Genomic DNA, 20,380 nt, shown 5'->3' with positions numbered 1-20,380 from the left:
CGCTTTTTCACATGTAATTGAAGTAGCATATATATTTTCATATATAAGTGGAGATTCACAAGTATTGTGTATAATGTTGAAAAACATTGCATTAAGTATAAGTTCAATGTATACCTAAGTAGAGTTTTTCTTGTTTATATGAATGTCACAAGGAAGTAATTTCTCATGTGTGATAATTATAATTCATGTGGGATATTGATTCTTGTAGCTAAAGAACCTATATAGGCCAACTAAGAGTGTCTATCCTTAATAGTTCTTGAATAACTAGAAATTTGAATAGGTTTTGTGGGTATACCACTTGTAAACCCTCACGAGACTATAACTCGTCCACTAGGGGCACCTAGGGGTTCAAAGGCTTGTTGCACATGCCAAGTGTTACTGTGATTCAAGCGAAAGCGAGTTAGGCTTTAGTTTAGGATGGGTAGCATTTGCTCGAGGACTATCAAAAGCTAAGTGTGAGGGAATTTGATAAGTGAATAATTCACTATACCTTGTTATCAATGTCATGCTTGTATTGTTATATTTCTCGCATATTATATTGTATTACTCTTGTTTTCTTTTCTTTGTCTAATTTAAGTAAAATCATCCAAAAGAAGCGAAAAGAATGCTGAAATGGAGGTAAAAGTGAACATGGAGTAAGTACCAAGCGGATTTTGACCAAATTCAAGAGCATTCATCTCTATGTTGTAGAGAATGAAGATACAAAGGCAACATGTTAGAGCACTGCTAGGTTGAACCACAAAGTGTTGGTATCTCAATGTTAGTTCTCATATTTTAGTATCAAAACTCATAAGTCGCTTGATTAGATTACTAGAGTCAACTTAGTTAGGTTAGACTAGGAAGTCTAGAAATGTTGAGACATACAAGTATTACTCTGAAGACTTGAAGATTTCGAAGACGCATCTACAACGGCGATAACATCATACTTCTACTTGAGGTTAGTAATACATGTCTTGACTTGTTTCCATTTATATATCGTTAGCTTTCAAGTCGTTTCTAATTGAAAACATAACATGCATGTGAAGTTATATATGTGAAACTCTAGTATAATATACTTAATCATCATGTTGTGATCAAAGTGTCAAGGAACAATATATCAATAAGTAATAAGCGTTTTATATTGGTATATTGATTTACGAAGTATAATACTTATCTTTTGGAACTTCGTAACTGCGACATCAACATAATCTTTGTAACACGTTACTAGATTTTATAGTGAACATAGGTTTGATTTCATACCTAGAGAAACTATGTTTAATTACATAAGTTTAAGGAAGTAAACATATGAACTTGTTTCATAATCTAAGGGATACCAAAGAGTTATATCTCTTTTTCTCAAATCAATCAGCAAATTAAACAGATAGAAATCTATGAGCCTGATTGATATGAGAAATACTTGGACGGTACCAAAGACCAATGTCTAAGTGTCAATCAATTTATATCCAACAAACAAAGATCGGATTTAACAATTGATTAAACTGCGCACAACCTGTGATATTTCAATTATATAAACATATTATGCAGAAAAGAAATAACACAAACACGAGAAGTTTTGTTAATGAGGAAACTGCAAATGCAGAAAAACTCCGGGACCTAGTCCAGTTTTGAACACCATATTGTATTAAGCCGCTATATACACTAGCCTACTAAAAGTTAACTTTGGACTGGAATGTAGTTGAGCCTTAACCAAGTCTCACACCGATTAAGGTACAATCGCGTTCCTTACGCCTTTGAATCCCAGCAGGACTCTACACACTTGATTCCCTTAGCTTATCTCACCCACAACTAAGAGTTGCTACGACCCAAATCTGTCTCCCACAGATAAGTCTATCCTGATAGATAAATTTGTCTCCCAGAGAAGTACCTATGAAGTTTTTTTTCCGTCTTTTGATAAATCAAGGTGAAAAGGAACCAATTGATAATTCGGTCTCATATTCCAGAAGAACAACCTAGAAATATCAATCACCTCACAATAACTTAACTATATGGTAGTAGAAGTAGTTATTGCGGAATCACAAAGAATGAGACGAAGAGCTTTGTGATTACTTTTTATATCTTATTTATCGGAGATAAATCTCGAGCAAATCTTAGAGAAGATAGTACTCAATACGATAGAATAATTAAGATCAGAATACGCAACTACAAAGAAAATAGTTGGATCTGGCTTCACGAATCCCAAATGAAGTCTTCAAGTCGTTAACTTATAATGGTTTTAGAAAAACCTAGGTTAAAGGAGAATCGAATCTAGTGGCAACTAGGACACAAGTAAGTGTCGGGATTAGGTTTTCCAGTTTCTAGAGTTCTCCCTTATATAGTTTTTCAAATCAGGGTTTTGCTTTCAATCAAAGCTAAGATAGCTTAGTAACAAAGCATTCAATATTCACCGTTAGTTGAAAACCTGATTTAAGATTCAAACTAAGTTTTCTTAAAACCAAAGCAATATCTCTCCACCGTTAGATGGTCTTAGCTTGTTACACACAAATAAAATACACCTTTAGTTAGATATGGGTAACCGTACCTAAACGTGTATATTGAGTTGGCTCAATAACAGTTAACCGAAGTTAGCCATATGAACACTTTTGTATTAAACACATTCATCTAACACTTCTAAATCAAATATGATGATGAATCAATCATGAAAGATAATCAAATGAATCTAATTGTGTTTCTAATAGAGTTGTCCAATTGTTCACTATCTCATAGAAAAATATATATGAACCATATGAAACAAAAGCAGATTGATTCGTAATCGTACAAAGTACTTATGCTGAAATCAATTCATGAACATTAAGCCATAGCTTACAAAGATTGCATTCCTTAATTTATTAATGTATTTGTTCATGAGTATGAAAACATACTTAACCGATTTTAGAGCTTAACCACTAAGTTTGTAAACTGGTACGCAAACTATAGGTTACGGACTTTGGTCTTGTCCAGCCGTTTGCAAACGGGTATGCAAACAACAATCCCGGACCTAACTCAGGTATAACTGTTCGCATACTGGTATACAAACTTGGTTCTCGAACTTTACAGTTAAAACCGTTTGCATACTGGTATGCAAACAAGGTTTTCGTACCTGAATCATACCAAAACAGTTTGCATACTGGTATGCATACTGTGTTGTATCCAGACAAGGATTAATTGTTCTAAACCCCCATTTCAATCATTGAAACATCCTTAGAAGACGATAATGGTTATCTCACACAAACCATTAGCTTATCAGTAATTTTCAAGTGGTCGAATGATCAATAACGAAACTTTCTGAGTCGACATCAAATGATTGTCTCATACAAAACCCACGTAAGATGTTTCAAGGAAATTTCCACATGATCATCTTTTGACTTATTGTTTAGTTTCCAACAAATAAATTGTTTCCAACTAAACTCGTCAAGAATAATGTTGAACGTAGCTAAAGAAAAAAGCTTCCAACATATATTTCGAGAAATAGATAAGCGAGATAAACTCAGCTCGAAATATTAAAAGTGTATAATATAAAAGTCTATATATCTATACGACTTAGTCTCATTAGGAGATAGAATAGAATAGACTTCTGAGTGATAGATAAGTTTTATTCTCCACATACCTTTTGTTGATGAAGCTCCTCAAAGCTCTCCTCAGTAGATCTTCGTATTCAATCGATGAACGTCGTGAAGTCTAAAGCTCAACTACACATTCTTTCCTAATATGAGAAATAGTTGTAAGTAGACTAGAAATCAAGACTTATAGTTTTGATCAACTAAACTTGACAAACAATCTTGAGATAGCAACGCTTGCGAGTTCAACCGATCAATGCTCTAACGATCTCCCCCTTTGTCAATTTTAGTGACAAAACTATCAATACATATGGATTAAAAAGGAAATAAACTTTGTAGCTTCTCATCAAACATGCTTGATTTCCTTGGTTCTTCAGTATTCCTTGAATTCTTCTTCACTTCAAGTACTCCGGCGATTCTGAACGTGTTCAACTCAACGTCATTGTTGTTGAAGATTCGTAGCCATAACAATAGTCGACAAGTTGTTTTCTTATTGTTGTACAGTGTCATAGTATATTACACATCACCAAATTCCAATTGCATCATAACTTTGAAAATAATACTAACATTTGTTAACTCTTGACTGCACCTAGTTTGTTTATTCTTGAGAACCTTCTCTTCTATGATATAAGGTCACTCATACTAGATCAAGATCTTAACGTGACTTGTGATCATCCATTGTTAACAGACTCCGTTCTGTGTGTGATCAATCATAAGTCAGGAATCAAATTTGTTATTATGCAGGTACATAAGACTATTGAAGACTAAAAGATTTTTCTTATTGGTTTTGCATCTTCGTGATTTGCTTCATGCACAAACTTGATCGGATAGGATCCGACTAGATTTAGTTTATCTTTTAATAGACTGATTATTGACTAGTCGTATTTAGATCGACAAGCTATCATTTGGTGGCACTCTTCACTATCCAAATCTGTTAGTTTTGTTTGACTTGATCTGGTTAACTTGTTTAATCCAGATCTTGGAAGATCTAACTCTACAAAGAAGGTTTAATTTATTTTAAACAAGAAAAGACTTTGTCATAATCAACATCAAATATATCTGATTTACTTCTTGAGATAGAAGAGTGGTTACTAAACAGATTAGTTCTTTATTGTTTGGAAGAGGATCTAAAAGGTTGAGTGCTTAAAGTCTTTAAAGAGACTGAAGCAAATTAATATAGTGGACTCTATCTTAGGATTCACGTGGGTTGGCCAGATTGGTTCTAGGCATATGGATACTGAGGAAACTAGGTAAGCATGGGTAGTTTACTTGATCTTAACTATACGAAGTTGGTAGTGTCTTTGTATATCAACTTAGTTCTGAGAGTATTCAAAACTGAACCAGGTCCCGGGGTTTTTCTGCATTTGCGGTTTTCTTGTTAAAAAAATTGTTGTGTTTGTGTGCTTTTACTCTTTTCACATTAAAATTTATTTAAGTGTAAAAGCATTTCTCTAATTGTATGCTTGAAGGCCATTAAATTCAAAAATATTATGGTGTACTTGGTACTCTCGTCATTTCACAACGCAAAAAGAAGGAGGTCATTCCGAGTTCGTATGAGGAAGTTGTGAGCATAACAATTTTCAAAGGATTCAGAACCGATCTCGGTATCGATCCTAATCCAGGACCGATCACTTTAAGAGTTGGGAAAATAACTTACAAAGGAAAAAAACTTGGTTCTGGAATATGCCCAAACCCTAGGTTTGTTAGGGGAATTTAAGGGAACTTCTAAAACTTATATAATACACGTTTTATTAGGTTTTATCATCGAAAGATACAGAGGAAGCGAGGTTCTACATCTATATTTTAGGGTTTGCCCCTTTAGAGAGAACCGTGATATATCTACTTGTCATTCTTTCTTTGAATCATGAGTAGCTAATCTTTTTTTGATTAAGGATGAATTCGATGTTACATACATGAAGTTTTATTAGTTATACAAGTTTATTTGAAGTTTTAATCATCTTCAAAAATGTAAAAACAGAATTGCACTGCCAAGATTGGTCCTGATTTGGGACCGGTTTGAGGATCGGTCCGGAATCCATTTTCAACTACGAAAAAAAGTTTCGCAAGTCTACTTCCTGAAACTATATTTATGAAATCATTTTCAGAAAATAATCCAAGGTTTGAATTCATCCAAAAGTTCAGTACACTAAATAATAATGAATTACCAATTAGTGTAATGTCGGTTCACGAAGTCTATAGATAAACTATACTTCGTAACTCCATATGCGCAAGTTGTATAAAACAACTGGTATATCATTCCTTGATATTTTGATCATAGTGTAATGACCAAGTCACCAATATTAGAGACAAGTAAACAAACTTTACTTTGTATGTTATATTTTTCATTAACACTAACTTGAAAGAACAAAGAAAAAATGAAACAAGTCAAGTCTATTGTTATTAACCTCGAACTGAAGGGTAATGTGTTTGTTGATGCCTAAGTTCTTCAGGTTATTCATGAATAACAAGAGTAAGCCTCAACATTTCTATGTTCCTAGTCTAATCTAGCGAAGTTGGCTCTAGTAATCAAATCAAGCAACTTCGAGTTTTAGAACAAAATTTGACAACCAATCTTGACATAGCAACGCCTGGTAGGTTCAACCGAGTAATGCTTTAACAAAATCCCCACAATCAAAATCTAAAAAAACACAAATTTAAAACAAAAAATAATGTGGCATAATAAACATTGACCTGGACTAAATTCACCAAGTGGGTGCAGATTCAAAACATTTAGTCAGAGTTGGTATAACCACTAACTATACATGAGTGCATTTCTTACCCTAATGGAACATTAGAATATAGACAGAGGCAATGTAGTTAATCTCGGATCTCGGTCTTGTGTTGGCGGGGACCGAGTCACTGAAACAACTTTAACTCGGAAAGATTCTCGCTAAAATTTCAGAATTTTTATTTTCAAATTTTATACTCGTAATTTATGTACATATATGCCAAGCATTTTGTGCATTGTACGTAGGTTTAACTTTTTTAGACACGAAGAAGCAATACTAATGAAAAGGTTTTTTTCTTTTCCGAGTTTTTATGGTTGGAATTGATTTTTGTTACTAAATTTGAATATGTAAAATTTATCCCAACGAGATCTAGACTGCATCTCGACGGGATTTTTTTTTCTTTTTTTTGTCAAATTCAAATCTCATCTTGCCGAGTTTAAAAAGTCAGTCTCGAGCATTAACCGAAACTGAGATTCCTGACGAGATCTTCACCTATCGCTACACTGGGCGGAACGATAATCCACCCATAGAATTGGGTAATTAACTCTCTGCTCGGCCGTCGATTTCCCGCACACACAAAAAGTGAGGCAGATAGGCATAACCCGTAAAGCATGTGGGCTCGATTTTACTTCCTGTCTTTCCAGGTGATACTAAAGTATTCTCTGTCTTAGACGAAGTTGTTGGCATTATCTTAATGAGTTCGAGAATCTAATGTTCATTGCAAGCCTCTATGATTATTACTAATAATAATGTCATACACGCAAGTAGCTGTGGATACTGCTGTATGATTACCAATGAAAGAAAGAGCTGGCAACCTTTTGCATGGCTGTATACATTGAGAAAAATTGCAAGGATGCCACTAAAAAATGGATACCTGACATCTTGAAATGAAATGAAACTCCTATGGTGTCATGCACATTGATGGCATTATCAAACAAAGAGCAAAGAGAAATATGCTCGTAGATGGACAAAGAGTAACTGACAACCAATTAGCACCTTTCTATGCATTTAGCATTCCCGACTAGAGTGACACTAACAACCATGAGTGGAACCAACATGGTCTATGGAGAAGTTGCCCCCACAGCTGCTGGCAGACCAAGCACGCCTTACCTATGTTTCCCTGTCTGTTGCCCTATCAAATCAATTTCCCCCCCAACCAATTACTCTTTCGGTTTCCCCTCTGTACTGGTGGTAGGCTCTGCTGCCGGCGCTATATGTTCAACCGTCGAATTGATTACTTATCACCGTACCGGACGTTACACTTACTAAATACGTAGTGAGTTACAGCACATTGGGTTTAATTAATATAAAACGGATACTTATATCAATAAAGTTCCTAAAACGGAAAAAACTTACCTTAAACATAACATCAATGGCATATGAGAGTTGGAGAAGGCAAATGCTAAATAAATTCAGGACATATAGTAAGAGCAACCACAGTCATGACCAAATTTGGGGACTATACCCAAATTTGGTCCCAAATTCAGCCGCAGTGGTACTGACTAAAACCATATTTAGTCCAGTTAATTAGGGTTTGCGACCAAATGTGGTCGCCAACCCAGACTAAAATGATTAATAGTGGGACGGAAGTATAGTGGGCGTATGATTTCAGACGGAAATATAGTGGACGCTCCACATCGGGCGTACGTATAAATAACGTATGATAATGAGGCGGATGTATATAGAGCGTTTGAGTTAGGCGTTATTATAAACACCGCCGGGCCATACGTAGATAAAACCTACGCCCCATAGCAGACGCAGTTATTAAAAACGCCTGGTTTGGACGCAGTTACTAAAAGCGCCTGCTCCGGGCGCATGTATTATGACCGTATGCGGGAGACGGACGTATTATTAACGTCTGTGTGAGACGCATGTTTTATGGGCGTATGAGTGAGACGCATGTTTTATGGGCGTATGAGTGAGGCGCATATATTACGACCGTATGGAGTGGGCGCATGTTTTAGAAGCGTCTGGGATGGGCGCATATATTAGGACCGTCTGGAGTGGGCGCATGTTTTACGAGCGTCTGGGACGGACGCTCGTATTATGAGCGTTTGTTCGGAGCGCATGTGTTACGAGCGTCCGTTACCAGGCGCATGTATTACGTGCGCCAACGGTTATATTTTGGAATTCTGATTTTGGTTTTCTGATTTTCCGACCGTTTGATAGATTGCAACGGCTCTTTCGTATATCTATATATAGCATTTGACAAACTTATTTCTGCATAATCTTATCATTTATAATTTCTATTTCAAGAAATATAGAAATATGGCACCACGAGGTCCCAATTTTACAACAGAAGAAGATACAATGATATGTAGAATCCATTTAGCCATATCTCAAGATTCTGCTACCGGAACCGATCAACCAGAAAGAGTATTATGGAGTCGGATCAAAGATAAGTTGGAAGAAGCCCTGCCTTGTAAACCAAAACGTACTTGGACTTCTATCCAGAGTCGATTTCAGGGAATAAGTAGACAGGTTTCACTTTATTCTGCAAAAGTGTTGGAAGTTGATGGTGAATATCATAGCGGATGGAATGAAGTCTTGAGGGTAAGTAATCGTCAATTTTTGCACCCTTAATAATTATATACATGTAATTGGAACTGATGAGTATTGAAAATAATAACAGGTTGAAGAGATAAGAAAGCGATTCAAAGAAAGTAATGGCAACAAAAAATTTAAGCACGAAGAGTGCTACGAAATTCTAAAAGATAGTATCAAATATTCAGGACGGTCGACGTTTGTGTTTGATTCAGGCCAAGAAATGGAAGATTCTCAGAGTGGTGAGGAAAACGCTGATATTGAGGAAACAATTCCAGGCGAGTCCAGTGATGATCTAGATATTGGAGATATAGAGAACACACGTAAGCGTCAGTTGGGGAAGAAAGCATCGAAACAACTAAAGAAAACAGGGAGAGCAAAATCCAATGCCCAGGAGGAAATGCTAGAGGATATAATTAAGGAGCAGCAAAGTTTCAATGAACATTACAAAGCACAATCACTAATGAAGATGGGACAGAGACAAGCTGAGTTTGAAGCAATACAAGCTAAGTCTGCGGCAAAGTTTGCGGCGAAACAAGCTAGGCAAGAAAAACTCGATTTAAAGAAAGAAGCGGACGATGACTTGGCCATAATGTTGAAGGATGTCTCTACATTGGACACTGTAACAAGAGAGTACTTCGAACTTCGAAAGATGGAAATACTACAACGCAAAAGAAACCAATCTTAAAGCATGACCGAATTAGTTGAACCTTAATATTTATCATTAATAAAAAAAATTAGTGAGTTTTAGTCAATTTTAGTGAATTTTAATTTTTATATGATAAATAGTACATTAGTAAGCAACGTTACAACATATTTTCCGATGAAGAAATACGATACAACATATTTCCATCCCAACTTAATAATTATCTCCAAAATTTGACCATATGTGTTCGATTAAATCTTGACGCAAGCGAAAATGTGTTTCTTTATTGTGTATAGCATGACGCCGATGTGCAGCTCTCATTCTGGAAAGTTCCTCAGTACCTACCCTCGATATATTCACCGGTGCCGACCTGCTACGTGAGTCATATTCATGTGGCCAATCACCGGGAAGACGCTCATCCTCCACTATCATATTATGTAAAATAATAACCGTTTTCATTATATAGGCAAGCACATCCGGGTTCCACATTCGTGCAGGTTGTTTGACAATGGCAAATTGTTGTTGCAGTACACCAAATCCACGCTCTACATCTTTCCGTGCTCCCTCTTGCATCGATGAAAATTTATATTTTTTCGGTGTATCTGGTTGTTTAATGGCCATCACAATAGTAGCAATCTGTGGATAAATGCCATCACCGAGATAATATCCCATATCATATGCATGCCCGTTTACTTCAAAGTTCACCGGTGGTGTTTTCCCGTTGATAAGTTTTCGAAAAATATAAGAACGATTCATTACATTAATATCATTGCAGGAGCCGGGCATACCAAAAAACGCATGCCAAAACCAGAGATCATGTGACACCACTGCCTCTAGCACAATACTTTCACTCCCTTTATACGCGGTGTATACTCCTGATTCTGCTGACGGACATCTATCCCATTTCCAATGCATACAATCCACGCTCCCCAGCATCCCAGGAAATCCCCTGTCTTTGTTTTCTTTCAGCAACAGTTCAACATCACCCGCAGTTGGTGAGCGTAAATATTCTTTCCCATATAATACCACAATCGTCTTGCAAAACCGACGGGTTGCTTCTAAAACGGTGGTTTCTCCAATGCGTAAATACTCATCTATTGCATCTGCTGCACATCCATAAGCTAACATTCGGATTGCTGCAGTTACTTTCTGATGAGGGGATAATCCAAGAATGCCACAAGCATCTCTTTTTTGAGCAAAATAAGGATTTCTAGACACCACATCTGCCAATATTCGGTTGAACAATTCTCGCCGCATTCTGAATCTCCTACGAAATATGTTAGCTGGGTAGGTGGGGTTGTCAGAAAAGTAGTCATTCCAGAGAAGTATATCTCCGGCTTCACGATTTCTTGGTATTTTTATACGAGTATGAGACCATGTCATACTTGTAATGGCAGTTCCCAAACTAACTGCTAGATTATTTCGGCTCAATGCAACCGCATCTTCATCTGATGAGTAAAAGCTGTTATCAGAGATCGCAGAAGAAGAAGTAGAAGAAAATTCGGAGTCCGAAGAAGAAGAAGATTCAGCGTTATTGTCACAGTATTCCATTGGAATGTATAGTTTGAGAAGTGATTGGGAGAGTTCGAAGAAGAAGAATATTTGCAGTGTTGGTTTGTATTCACCGAGATATGTAGTATTGGTTTTATAGACACATGATAGACACTTATGGCATTGCAGATTGAAAATGCGAGTGAAAAGAATTGACACTGCAAAGACTAAGACTATAGCTAAAAAGAAGCGACACTGACCGATTGAAAATGAAGGCTTAAAAAGAAATAACACTAATTAAACTACAAGTACCGAAACGGAGGCTGAAAAGAAATCAACATGTCAGAATGAAAATGGAGTCTGAAAATGGAGGCTAAAAAGTAACCCTATATAGAGATAACATACGCACTTTGTAGGAGTATCCAAAGTGGAGGCTAAAAAGTACATATCCAAAGTGGAGGCTAAAAAGTACATATCCAAAGTGGAGGCTAAAAAGTTACTTATTCATCAGTAGGAGTATGCGATGGTGTTTGCCGTGGTGGGATAAACGTCATTCTCGGATGGGGGTTAACAGACGACATTGTTGATGCTTGACTCACTGGAGCCCACACCGCTGGTGGGATAGTTTCAGAAAAACTGCCGAATCCAATAGGGGGGGGACGCGGCGTTTGTTGCATACGGAATTGCATCTGATCCTCCAGGTAATTGTTACGAGCTGCAAGGCCTCGTATTACTTCATTTTGCCTTTAAACGTATCATCCTGTCTTCCGTTTCATATAATACAAACTCGCGAAACGCACGATTAAAATCGGCATGTTCTTGAACTAGATTATAAGCTTCAGGCTGTCGTTTAAAAAATAATAATTAAGAAATGAGATTACCATATATTTTAATATAATGACGGGATGTACTTACGTATGATAATTGTTGTGGTGGTGGAATAGGTACATGCTGAGCAGGTCGTTGAATAAGGTGTTTAACACGGTCACCATCAACCCCGTGTAATTCAACTACCCAATCGACTTTGGTCACGAATTGATGGAAGTTAGTTACATGTCGCCAATATCGCAGATACATATTATATGAAACAGCTTTCACAAACATATTTGCATCTACCCATCCAGCTTCTTTCACAAGTTTTGCTTTCTCATGACTGACCTCGCCAATTTTAAATGGTGTATTTCTAGGAATTCCAAAAGTAGGATGATTTTGCCTCCAAGATCGTTCTCCTAGGTACCACATATTCTGTCAAATTACCAGTAATCAGAGAAAATAAGTTCTTCAACTGAGGATAAAATGATAACTTTGAAGTAATAATGTTCATATAAAAACAAAGTACTAACTGACCTTGCCAATCCAAGTAAATATAACCCTTTTGTTTGAAAGCTCCACAGCCCTGCGACCAACATCAGAGTCAAGAACACCAATGGCGGATTCCCACGGTCTCCATGTCACGATGTCTGCAGTCAACTGATTAAGCGCATTCCTACAGTGAACAATATCGATAGTCTTTTTCTTCGCTTTCCACCGGGAAGTTCTTGGCCATTTTTCTTCACTAGTTGGGTCGCACGGTCTACATATGCCCAGATATTCATATCCCCAAAACTACTCCATCATAACCAACCAAATAAATCAACTGCCAAAAAATATACATTTAAATGAAATAAAAATAAATAATAATTTACCTCTAATATTTGGAACGGCCCAGATAATGACTTTTGTCCCCTACCAGATGCGTTGAGTGCCACATACAATTTTGCAAAAGCAGGACCACCCCAGTCATACATATCAACTGCATTTAGATCCTCAAAAGCAGCTAACCAAGCCGCATCAATGTAGTTCTTTGCATTGGAAAAGAAAAAATTTCCCAAAACATACATAAAAAAGGCCCTCGCCACTTTTTCTGCTAGTTTGTCATCCAAATTAGCTGCAACCAAGATATCTTCTTTGAAATACGTAGTCAAAAATTTAATTGTGATTGCATCTGAAATCCACTGTGCCGGGGGGCGTTTTTTTCCAGAGATTGGGGGATCTTCATAATCTAAGGGTTCTTCTATTTCTGGAAAAACATGCTCACGGACATAATCAAATTTGTACTTGACTGGGTTATACGGAACATCATCCCCAATTCCAATACTCAATCCTGTCAACACTACCCAATCAAGCGGCGTGAATCCCATTTCACCAAAAGGGAAGTGAAAAGTATGCGTTGTATCCCACCAACGTTCAACAAGATAATCAATCACTGGGTGTGATGCTTCTCCTATTTCCATGGCTAATAAACGTCCCAATCCTGCCTTGTCGATAATGTATTTAATTTTTGGACTATGTTTTGTTATCTCCTTATAATAAACAATGACCGAAAAGAGTGAACCACGATGTTGGTACCTGAATTTTGGATCGCTTGAATATGTAATATCTGTAGAAGCGTGTTTGTCACTATCTTCCAGGCAATTGTAGTTATCTAGGGATACCACGGACGGTGTTGTTTCATCTTCGCTATCTTCATCGAACCCGGTATCTGGAACTTCCAAATCTCCAACATTAGGGTCTATTTCAGGCTCCATTGGACCTTTACCTTTGCGTTTCTTATTATTCATCTTTTTTCCTTGTGCAAATCTCGACGTTATTCTGCTCAACATCTGAGCACGATATAAATACAAGTTAGTAATTGTTTTTTCTGAGTTTACAGCATCCATAAGAAGTTCTATTCTATATTATAGAAGATCAAAATTTATAGTATAGAAGATCAAAAAAATTTACAGTAAAGATTATTTTTTATTTACTTACAGTATAGAAGATCAAAATTTTTTAAAGTAAATAAATACGAAAATTACATTAAACGAGTTTGAACCTCACTACATACACCGTCTATATCACAGAACTGTTCAAAATTTTGTATCTCCCCTTGTGTGAGCAACAACAATACATGTTTAATGAATTTGAGTGAACTACTACAGGTGATAAATTAGAATTATTGTATTCTATCAATCATGTTACAGTGTGTTATTTCGCTATTAGATGATGATGCGGAAGTATATAACTAATCAAACAAACAAACTAATCAAACAAACAGTAATCAAACAAACAGTAATCAAATAAACAGTACATAATCAAACAAACAGTAACCTCACGGTATTCTTAATGAAATCAACATGCAATCCACCGATTCCACCCAAACACAGCCTAATTAATCGTAACTTTAATCTTTAATCAAATTATCCAACCAAAAACAGATTACCCCAAAACAAACCATACCTTTAATCTTCAATCAAATTTGCCCGCACCCGATTAACGAATAAGATTAGTCGTTTCTTTCACAAGAACTCGTTTCTCCGCACCCAATCAAATGGCCGTCACATGAGATTTAGGTATTGCCCTAGATTTTTACTTAGGTTTCGTCGTTTTTTTTTCTTCTGTAAAAACGTAGGTTATGTAAAAAGAGGAGGAGAAGAGGATAAAAGAAGTATATATTCAGACGGTCTTTCCTAAAAGCGCCCCACACAAACGCTATTTCTGTGCACGCCCCATCGAAACGCATTTATTAACAACGTCCCAACTAGACGCACTTATTAACAACGTCTGGTTAAGACGCACTTATTAACAACGTCCCAACCAGACGCCTCTTTCATGCACGCCCCACACAGACGCTTCTTCAATGCACGCCCCATTCAGACGCTACTTCTATAAACGCCCCAATCAAACGCATCTTGTATAAACGTCTCACCCAGACGCATAAGCCATTAACGTCCGAAACATACGCACTTTATATCTCCGTATGAATGGGACGCACTTTTAATCCCCGTCCCTGTAGACGCACTTTCCATCCCCGTCCCATATCCGGCGTTAATTATACCTACGCCTCAATCAAACGCGCATTATACCTACGTTTCACTCAAACGCATAATATAAAGCCGCCTAATCAACAAACGTGAATATAATTTCCGTCTGACATCGGGCGTGTGTATAAGTTACGCTTCACCAAATTTGGTGTTCTACCACTGCGCTTGAACACCCAGAATACCAAATTTTTTTGGTTTTTAGTCTTACTTTTGGTATTTGGTCCGTCTCATGGCTGTGGTTGCTCTAAGACTATTATTGTTCAGTGGATTTTGTCACAAACATGAAGTGAGAATATTGAAGTACGGTGGGAAGAATAGAGAATTTTTATATAACAAAAGTAGTGTCTTTGGATAGGGAAAATAAAACATGCCTCTGTAATCCAAATACAAGTCAGAAGATTAAAAGCAAAGTAGAGTGAAAAACACAACAAAGAGAGTTAATAGAGACAGACAGAGACAGAGAGAGAGGAAGAGAGAGAGAGAGAGAGAGAGAGAGAGGGCTGTACTTCATTGCCTCTTGTTTCATTGGAATTCCTTTATATCTCCTTTCTCTCTCTCATCTCCTTCTTTATATCTCTTCACTCTATCTGGTTTCTCTTTCTTTTTTTTTCAATTTCTTTTAAGAGGAAGAGACTATATTCAAGGACTATGCTGTGTCAGAAATGAGTAGATTTGAAGGAGAGCAAATTTGGGTGTTTTTGTTTCTACTGTGATGATGATGATAATGGAACTTCAAGGACACAATGTAGGGTTCTCTTTATGATGATGATTATGATTATGACTGGGAGTTTTTTCTTCAAACAGGTTAGTGATTCTCTCTGGGTTTTTCATTTTCTTTAAAGGGTTGTCAAGTTTTTCTTCAGATTCTTCTCAATTATTCTGACATTGAAGGTTGAGCTAGATTCATTTTTACTGATTTTGTTGGGATTTTTGTTCTTGTCTTTAAATGCCAGATCTGTTCTTGAAGGTTGAGCTAGATTCATTTTAGATTTTCGTTTAGATTTAGAGAAACCTAGTAAAGTGTGGATTTTTATTCTTTCTTGTTTGTATACTTGGTGAAACCCTATAGATTATCTTAGGTTTTCTTTTTCTTCAGCTGCCTTTTTCTCTGAATAATTTTTCCATGATTTAGTTCTCTGAAGACTGCGTTTACCTTTATGATAAAACGTAATTATGAAGTTGACAGTTTGGGTTTGTTAAAAAGATCTTCAATTTCTTTCTTTTTGTGTTCCATGTTGAAATGGAGAGCTACTAAACATTTTGGGGATTTTCTAGGTTAGTTTGGTTGGTTAATAGAGCTATCTCCATGTTCTTTACAAGCCATTTTTGGTCATGTTTAGTGATTTAGAAGAAGCAATTATGCGATTATTACTGAAAAATTAAGAATTGCCTAAACTTTCATATGTCTGTGTATTTGTTTTCTGTTATTCTCAAATAGGGGTTGTTTCAGTTTTACATAGTTTATGATTAGATACACTTTTAACTTCGTCAGCTGAAATATACTAAATGGAATTATGCCGTGTCTTTCCCTGTTTGAAGCCATAGTTGGCCAGTTGACAAGAGCTTGTTTGTACATATGAAGGGAGCTTAGGGGATAAGCAAGAGCGAATCCGAAGCAAGAGTGTAGTGTCCAGTCAGTGATTCTAATTTTGTGATGACCGATAGTGACACAAAGCCTACTTAGTGCTACTTTATGAAGTTAAACTTAACTTTGTGAAAAACATTTGTTTTGGCTTAATATCTGCTTAGTGCTTTTTATTTGAAAATATCTTGAGCTTTTCTGGTCCAGCAATGCATGTTGTTTGTATTCTTTTTTGGGTTTCATGTATTGGCTTCTATTACGAATATTGACCGATACAATACATGTATAGCATTTGATTCGTTTCATTTTGTGCAGGTTGGAACTAGGCTTTAGTATTTCGTGGTTCCACTTTTAGGTTAAACATGAAAACAGGATCAAAGAAAGGATGGCACTCCATTGTTCCTCTCCGTTTAAGAAACAAATCGGCTACACGTTTTTGCTTGTTTTCTAAAGTGCGTTCATCAGGCATTAGACCAGGCAATACACCAGTTTATCTCAACGTGTACGACTTAACTCCCATGAATGGCTATGTCTACTGGGCAGGCGTAGGGATCTTTCACTCTGGTGTGGAAGGTAATACAGTTTACTTTCTAGTAGTCACAAAGCATGCACCGGAGTTACTTCTTTCTAATTACAATTTTATGTACTAATGCTTGAAATGTGATGATACTTCCTGCATATGCTCTCTTTTTTGGTGGAGTATCTTGTATTGCAGAACCAATCCTATAATGGAGAATCTATTTGATACTACCTTATCCTGCATTTTATCTTTTTATCTTATGTCTTACTGATCGTGTTCATTTTACAGTTCATGGTGTAGAATATGCATTTGGAGCTCATGATTGCCCAACAAGTGGTGTTTTTGAAGTTGAGCCTCGCCATTGCCCTGGATTCAAATTTAGGAAGTCAATATTTATTGGAACAACAACATTGGACCCAATTCAGGTTAGGGAGTTTATGGAGAGACATTCCACGAGTTACAATGGTGATACATATCACTTGATCGTTAAGAACTGCAACCATTTCTGCAAGGATGTTTGCTACAGGCTGACTGGAAATCAAATCCCGAAATGGGTGAATCGTCTTGCCAGGATAGGTATGTGATTGCTCTTTTTCATGTTCACAAACATATTTTCTGGTGTGTGCTGCATTCTAGATGTTGCTTCAGAAATAACTTAGGCCAATGTATTATATTTTCCTCTTGGGGTGGACATGCAGCTTCTTTGATTTCCTTTTCCAGTTGTCTCTATATTTTCTTCACATTGCGATACGATGTTTCTGTTGGAGCTTACATTAATAACTTAGGCCAATGTATAATAGCTTTACTGCTTAGTTATTTGTTCTCCCTTATTTCTCCGCTTTTAACTTCTCTGCTTCTTAAGGTCCACACGTTTAATTTATCATCTGCATTCAGATTCATTGTCTCGATTTCTTTGTTATGACAGGGTCTCTTTGCAACTGCCTGCTTCCCGAAGCCCTTAGAGTATCTGCGGTTAGAGTCCACGATCCTGATTCCGAACTGAAATACCAAAGCTACGAAGATGACAATGAGAAGAAGAGGTTGAGAACTACCACATTTAGTTGCTGGTCTTCAATTTCAACTAGGCAAAAGCAATTGTCAACGTCTTCAATGTTTCTGCACTCTCCCTTGAAAGGTTGCTTACCACAATGGGATTTAAGAAGGTCCAGTAGTAGAGCATCAAAGGTACGAACATAGAAAACCATTTCTAATTCACTTCAACTGGAAACTGTCAAAAGTGTGGATCTGCTTCAACCATCTCTCCTACAACTAGGCGGAAAAAAGAAAAAATCCCTCTTCACAGTTGGTCATTGAATCTCTTCTGTATAAAGCTTCAGAAGTAGAGGGCGACCAGCTGATGGTTGGGATGATTGATTTGTGTTTTGTATGCAATGTAGGTACATCTTGGGATTGGATTTCATTCTCTCCCTTGATTTTTTGTTTGGGATGGTTGTAGTTGTATACTATTGTAACCGCTGTATTCCCATGTAGCAACAAACCCGGTCTCTGAAAATATGCTATTTCTGATTGTGAGTCTTATGCTTGTCACTGTTCTGTGTGTTTATTCTCCGAGATCCATACCGGTTACCGGATGGTTTCTGAGACTAGTTCTTTGCTTAAAAGTCCGAATTGGACGTGAAGTTTTCAAGGTTATCGCATTAGAACATGTTAGACTAGTTCAGGAAGTAATATAGGTTGACTAAAAAAGATTTGGATAGCGAATGCGAAATTCGTATTTCTTACCTATCAAAGGGTATTTGAATAATGCTCCCTTAAAACAAATATTAAGTGCTACCTAAATGTCAGGCTGTGTTAATTAATTTCTTATTAGAAGCGATAGCGATCACTGTTTACGTCAAGCTGTGTGTTTTCGAGGGAACATTATCACGTGGAATCGCCGGTAAAATTTGACCTCATTTTCCTCGAAGATTAATACAGTAGTATATGTTTCCGTAAAAGCAAGCTCATCCGATGAATGGGATTATGGGACCATAGTTTTGTTTTTTATACATTCGTCAATCAAGTTTAATGGTGATGAGCTAGCTTAAGATAGCGATGGCGCAACAAATGAAAAACAAAACAGCCTGAAAAACAAGAAAATGATTTTCTAACTAAAAAAACACTGATGAAAAAGGAAAAGCAGAAGAGTAAATCAAAATGCTAATTACCAATTGATAGATAGATGATTAATTTACAGCAATATTTAGAACCTAGATTAAGTTAATTTACATGATAATAATACTAATGATAACGAAGAATCATACGACTAAGTAGGAACCTAGTTCTTGTTTATTACATGATATCATATAGATCTTGATCATGGAATGGGTTTACATTAACCCATTCCATACCATGAATATAGTTATTATCTCCATTTGGAACATAGAAAAAGTTATTATCGAACTCGTCTGGCATGAACATTGGATCGCCACCATCAACTGTGAAACATGATGAACTAGGACTACCCATGGAAAGGTTGCTCGTCTGATCAATAATAGATCGCTCCTTAAGCTGTTGTATTTGTTTTTCAGCTTCCATTAGTTTTTCTTTGAGCCTTGATACCTACAAGCCAAAATGATTTCATCAATAATCTATAAGTATTTCTTCAATATAAATGAGTGGAGAAAGATAAATATGTTTAGCTTAGAATATACTGAATGTGTATATGTATACCTCAGACTGGAGATGACATTTTTCCACCATAACACCATCATGAGCCCTTTTAAGTTCAGAGTATTCTTCTTCTATTTTCTTTGTCTTCCACCTTACTCTTCTGTTTTGAAACCAAACTGCTACTTGACGTGGGTCTAAGCCTAATTCCAGAGCAATTCGATCTTTCCTGTCTGATTCTAACTTGTGTTCGCTTCCAAAATTTAACTCTAACAGTCTGACTTGTTCATCGGTTAGTTTTCTCTTTCGGAAACCAATATCTTCATTGATCTTTTCGACTTTGTTCTTCTTTCTCCTCCTCCTACATTTTGATTCTCCTGTAACACAAACAACATCACATTTAGTTGGTAAACAGAATAGTTTGAATGAACCCTGTATTTGAACATGAAAATTGCAACTACTGTATTTTGTATGTACTAATAAGTAACCTTCTGTTGGAACCATTTGATTGTATGAGTTGGCATCACTTTGTTGGGAGTACAGGAACATTTGATCATCTTCCATTTCTCTCTAAAATTTCTTTGCTTGATTTGACTAAATATTCCTCACAATTTTCGTTAGTCTCTTTCTCTTCTGCTATCCAATGGCTGATAAGCTTTTGAGTTTTTTTTTTTCCCCCTTCGAAGTGGTAGTGAGTTCGTGCATAGCATGTAGTCTATTTATAACGGATAGTTACAAGAATATCCCGTATTTTTGAACAATTTACAGTAGTGGCAAATGCTAGAGCTGTGAGACTCTGTAATGACTTCTATATCCCTCATTGGATGTAAGATCAGATTAACCGAGCACTAGAGAAGACTACTGTGGAGTGTGTAACAGCACT

The 20,380-nt window shown here is 36.6% G+C and overlaps 4 protein-coding genes across 4 annotated transcripts; 1 reads left to right on the top strand and 3 right to left on the bottom strand.

The window, feature by feature from the left end:
* Positions 1 to 9,665: 9,665 nt before the first annotated feature.
* LOC113349045 lies at positions 9,666 to 10,835 on the bottom strand. The gene is made up of 2 exons (XM_026592968.1): positions 10,439 to 10,835; positions 9,666 to 10,333 (listed from the first exon to the last, which is right to left on the bottom strand). Exons 1-2 carry the CDS (start codon positions 10,833 to 10,835, stop codon positions 9,666 to 9,668), a joined length of 1,065 nt encoding a protein of 354 aa, XP_026448753.1.
* Positions 10,836 to 12,281: 1,446 nt separating this feature from the next.
* LOC113349036 (protein MAINTENANCE OF MERISTEMS-like) lies at positions 12,282 to 13,216 on the bottom strand. The gene is made up of 2 exons (XM_026592959.1): positions 12,629 to 13,216; positions 12,282 to 12,548 (listed from the first exon to the last, which is right to left on the bottom strand). The coding sequence occupies exons 1-2, from the start codon at positions 13,214 to 13,216 to the stop codon at positions 12,282 to 12,284; spliced, it is 855 nt and encodes a 284-aa protein (XP_026448744.1).
* A 1,995-nt stretch (positions 13,217 to 15,211) lies between these two features.
* LOC113296424 (deSI-like protein At4g17486) lies at positions 15,212 to 18,424 on the top strand. Its single transcript, XM_026544734.1, has 4 exons — positions 15,212 to 15,589; positions 16,683 to 16,940; positions 17,176 to 17,463; positions 17,813 to 18,424. The coding sequence occupies exons 2-4, from the start codon at positions 16,730 to 16,732 to the stop codon at positions 18,082 to 18,084; spliced, it is 771 nt and encodes a 256-aa protein (XP_026400519.1). The 5' UTR covers positions 15,212 to 15,589; positions 16,683 to 16,729; the 3' UTR covers positions 18,085 to 18,424.
* A 611-nt stretch (positions 18,425 to 19,035) lies between these two features.
* Positions 19,036 to 20,170, bottom strand: LOC113331885 (homeobox-leucine zipper protein ATHB-40-like). Its single transcript, XM_026578531.1, has 3 exons — positions 19,986 to 20,170; positions 19,561 to 19,874; positions 19,036 to 19,449 (listed from the first exon to the last, which is right to left on the bottom strand). The coding sequence occupies exons 1-3, from the start codon at positions 20,059 to 20,061 to the stop codon at positions 19,180 to 19,182; spliced, it is 660 nt and encodes a 219-aa protein (XP_026434316.1). The 5' UTR covers positions 20,062 to 20,170; the 3' UTR covers positions 19,036 to 19,179.
* Between the last annotated feature and the right edge of the window lie 210 nt (positions 20,171 to 20,380).

Source organism: Papaver somniferum, chromosome 1 (genome assembly GCF_003573695.1).
Source record: "Papaver somniferum cultivar HN1 chromosome 1, ASM357369v1, whole genome shotgun sequence".
Taxonomy (NCBI): Eukaryota; Viridiplantae; Streptophyta; class Magnoliopsida; order Ranunculales; family Papaveraceae; genus Papaver; species Papaver somniferum.
This window is presented reverse-complemented; position numbering and strand designations above follow the sequence as displayed.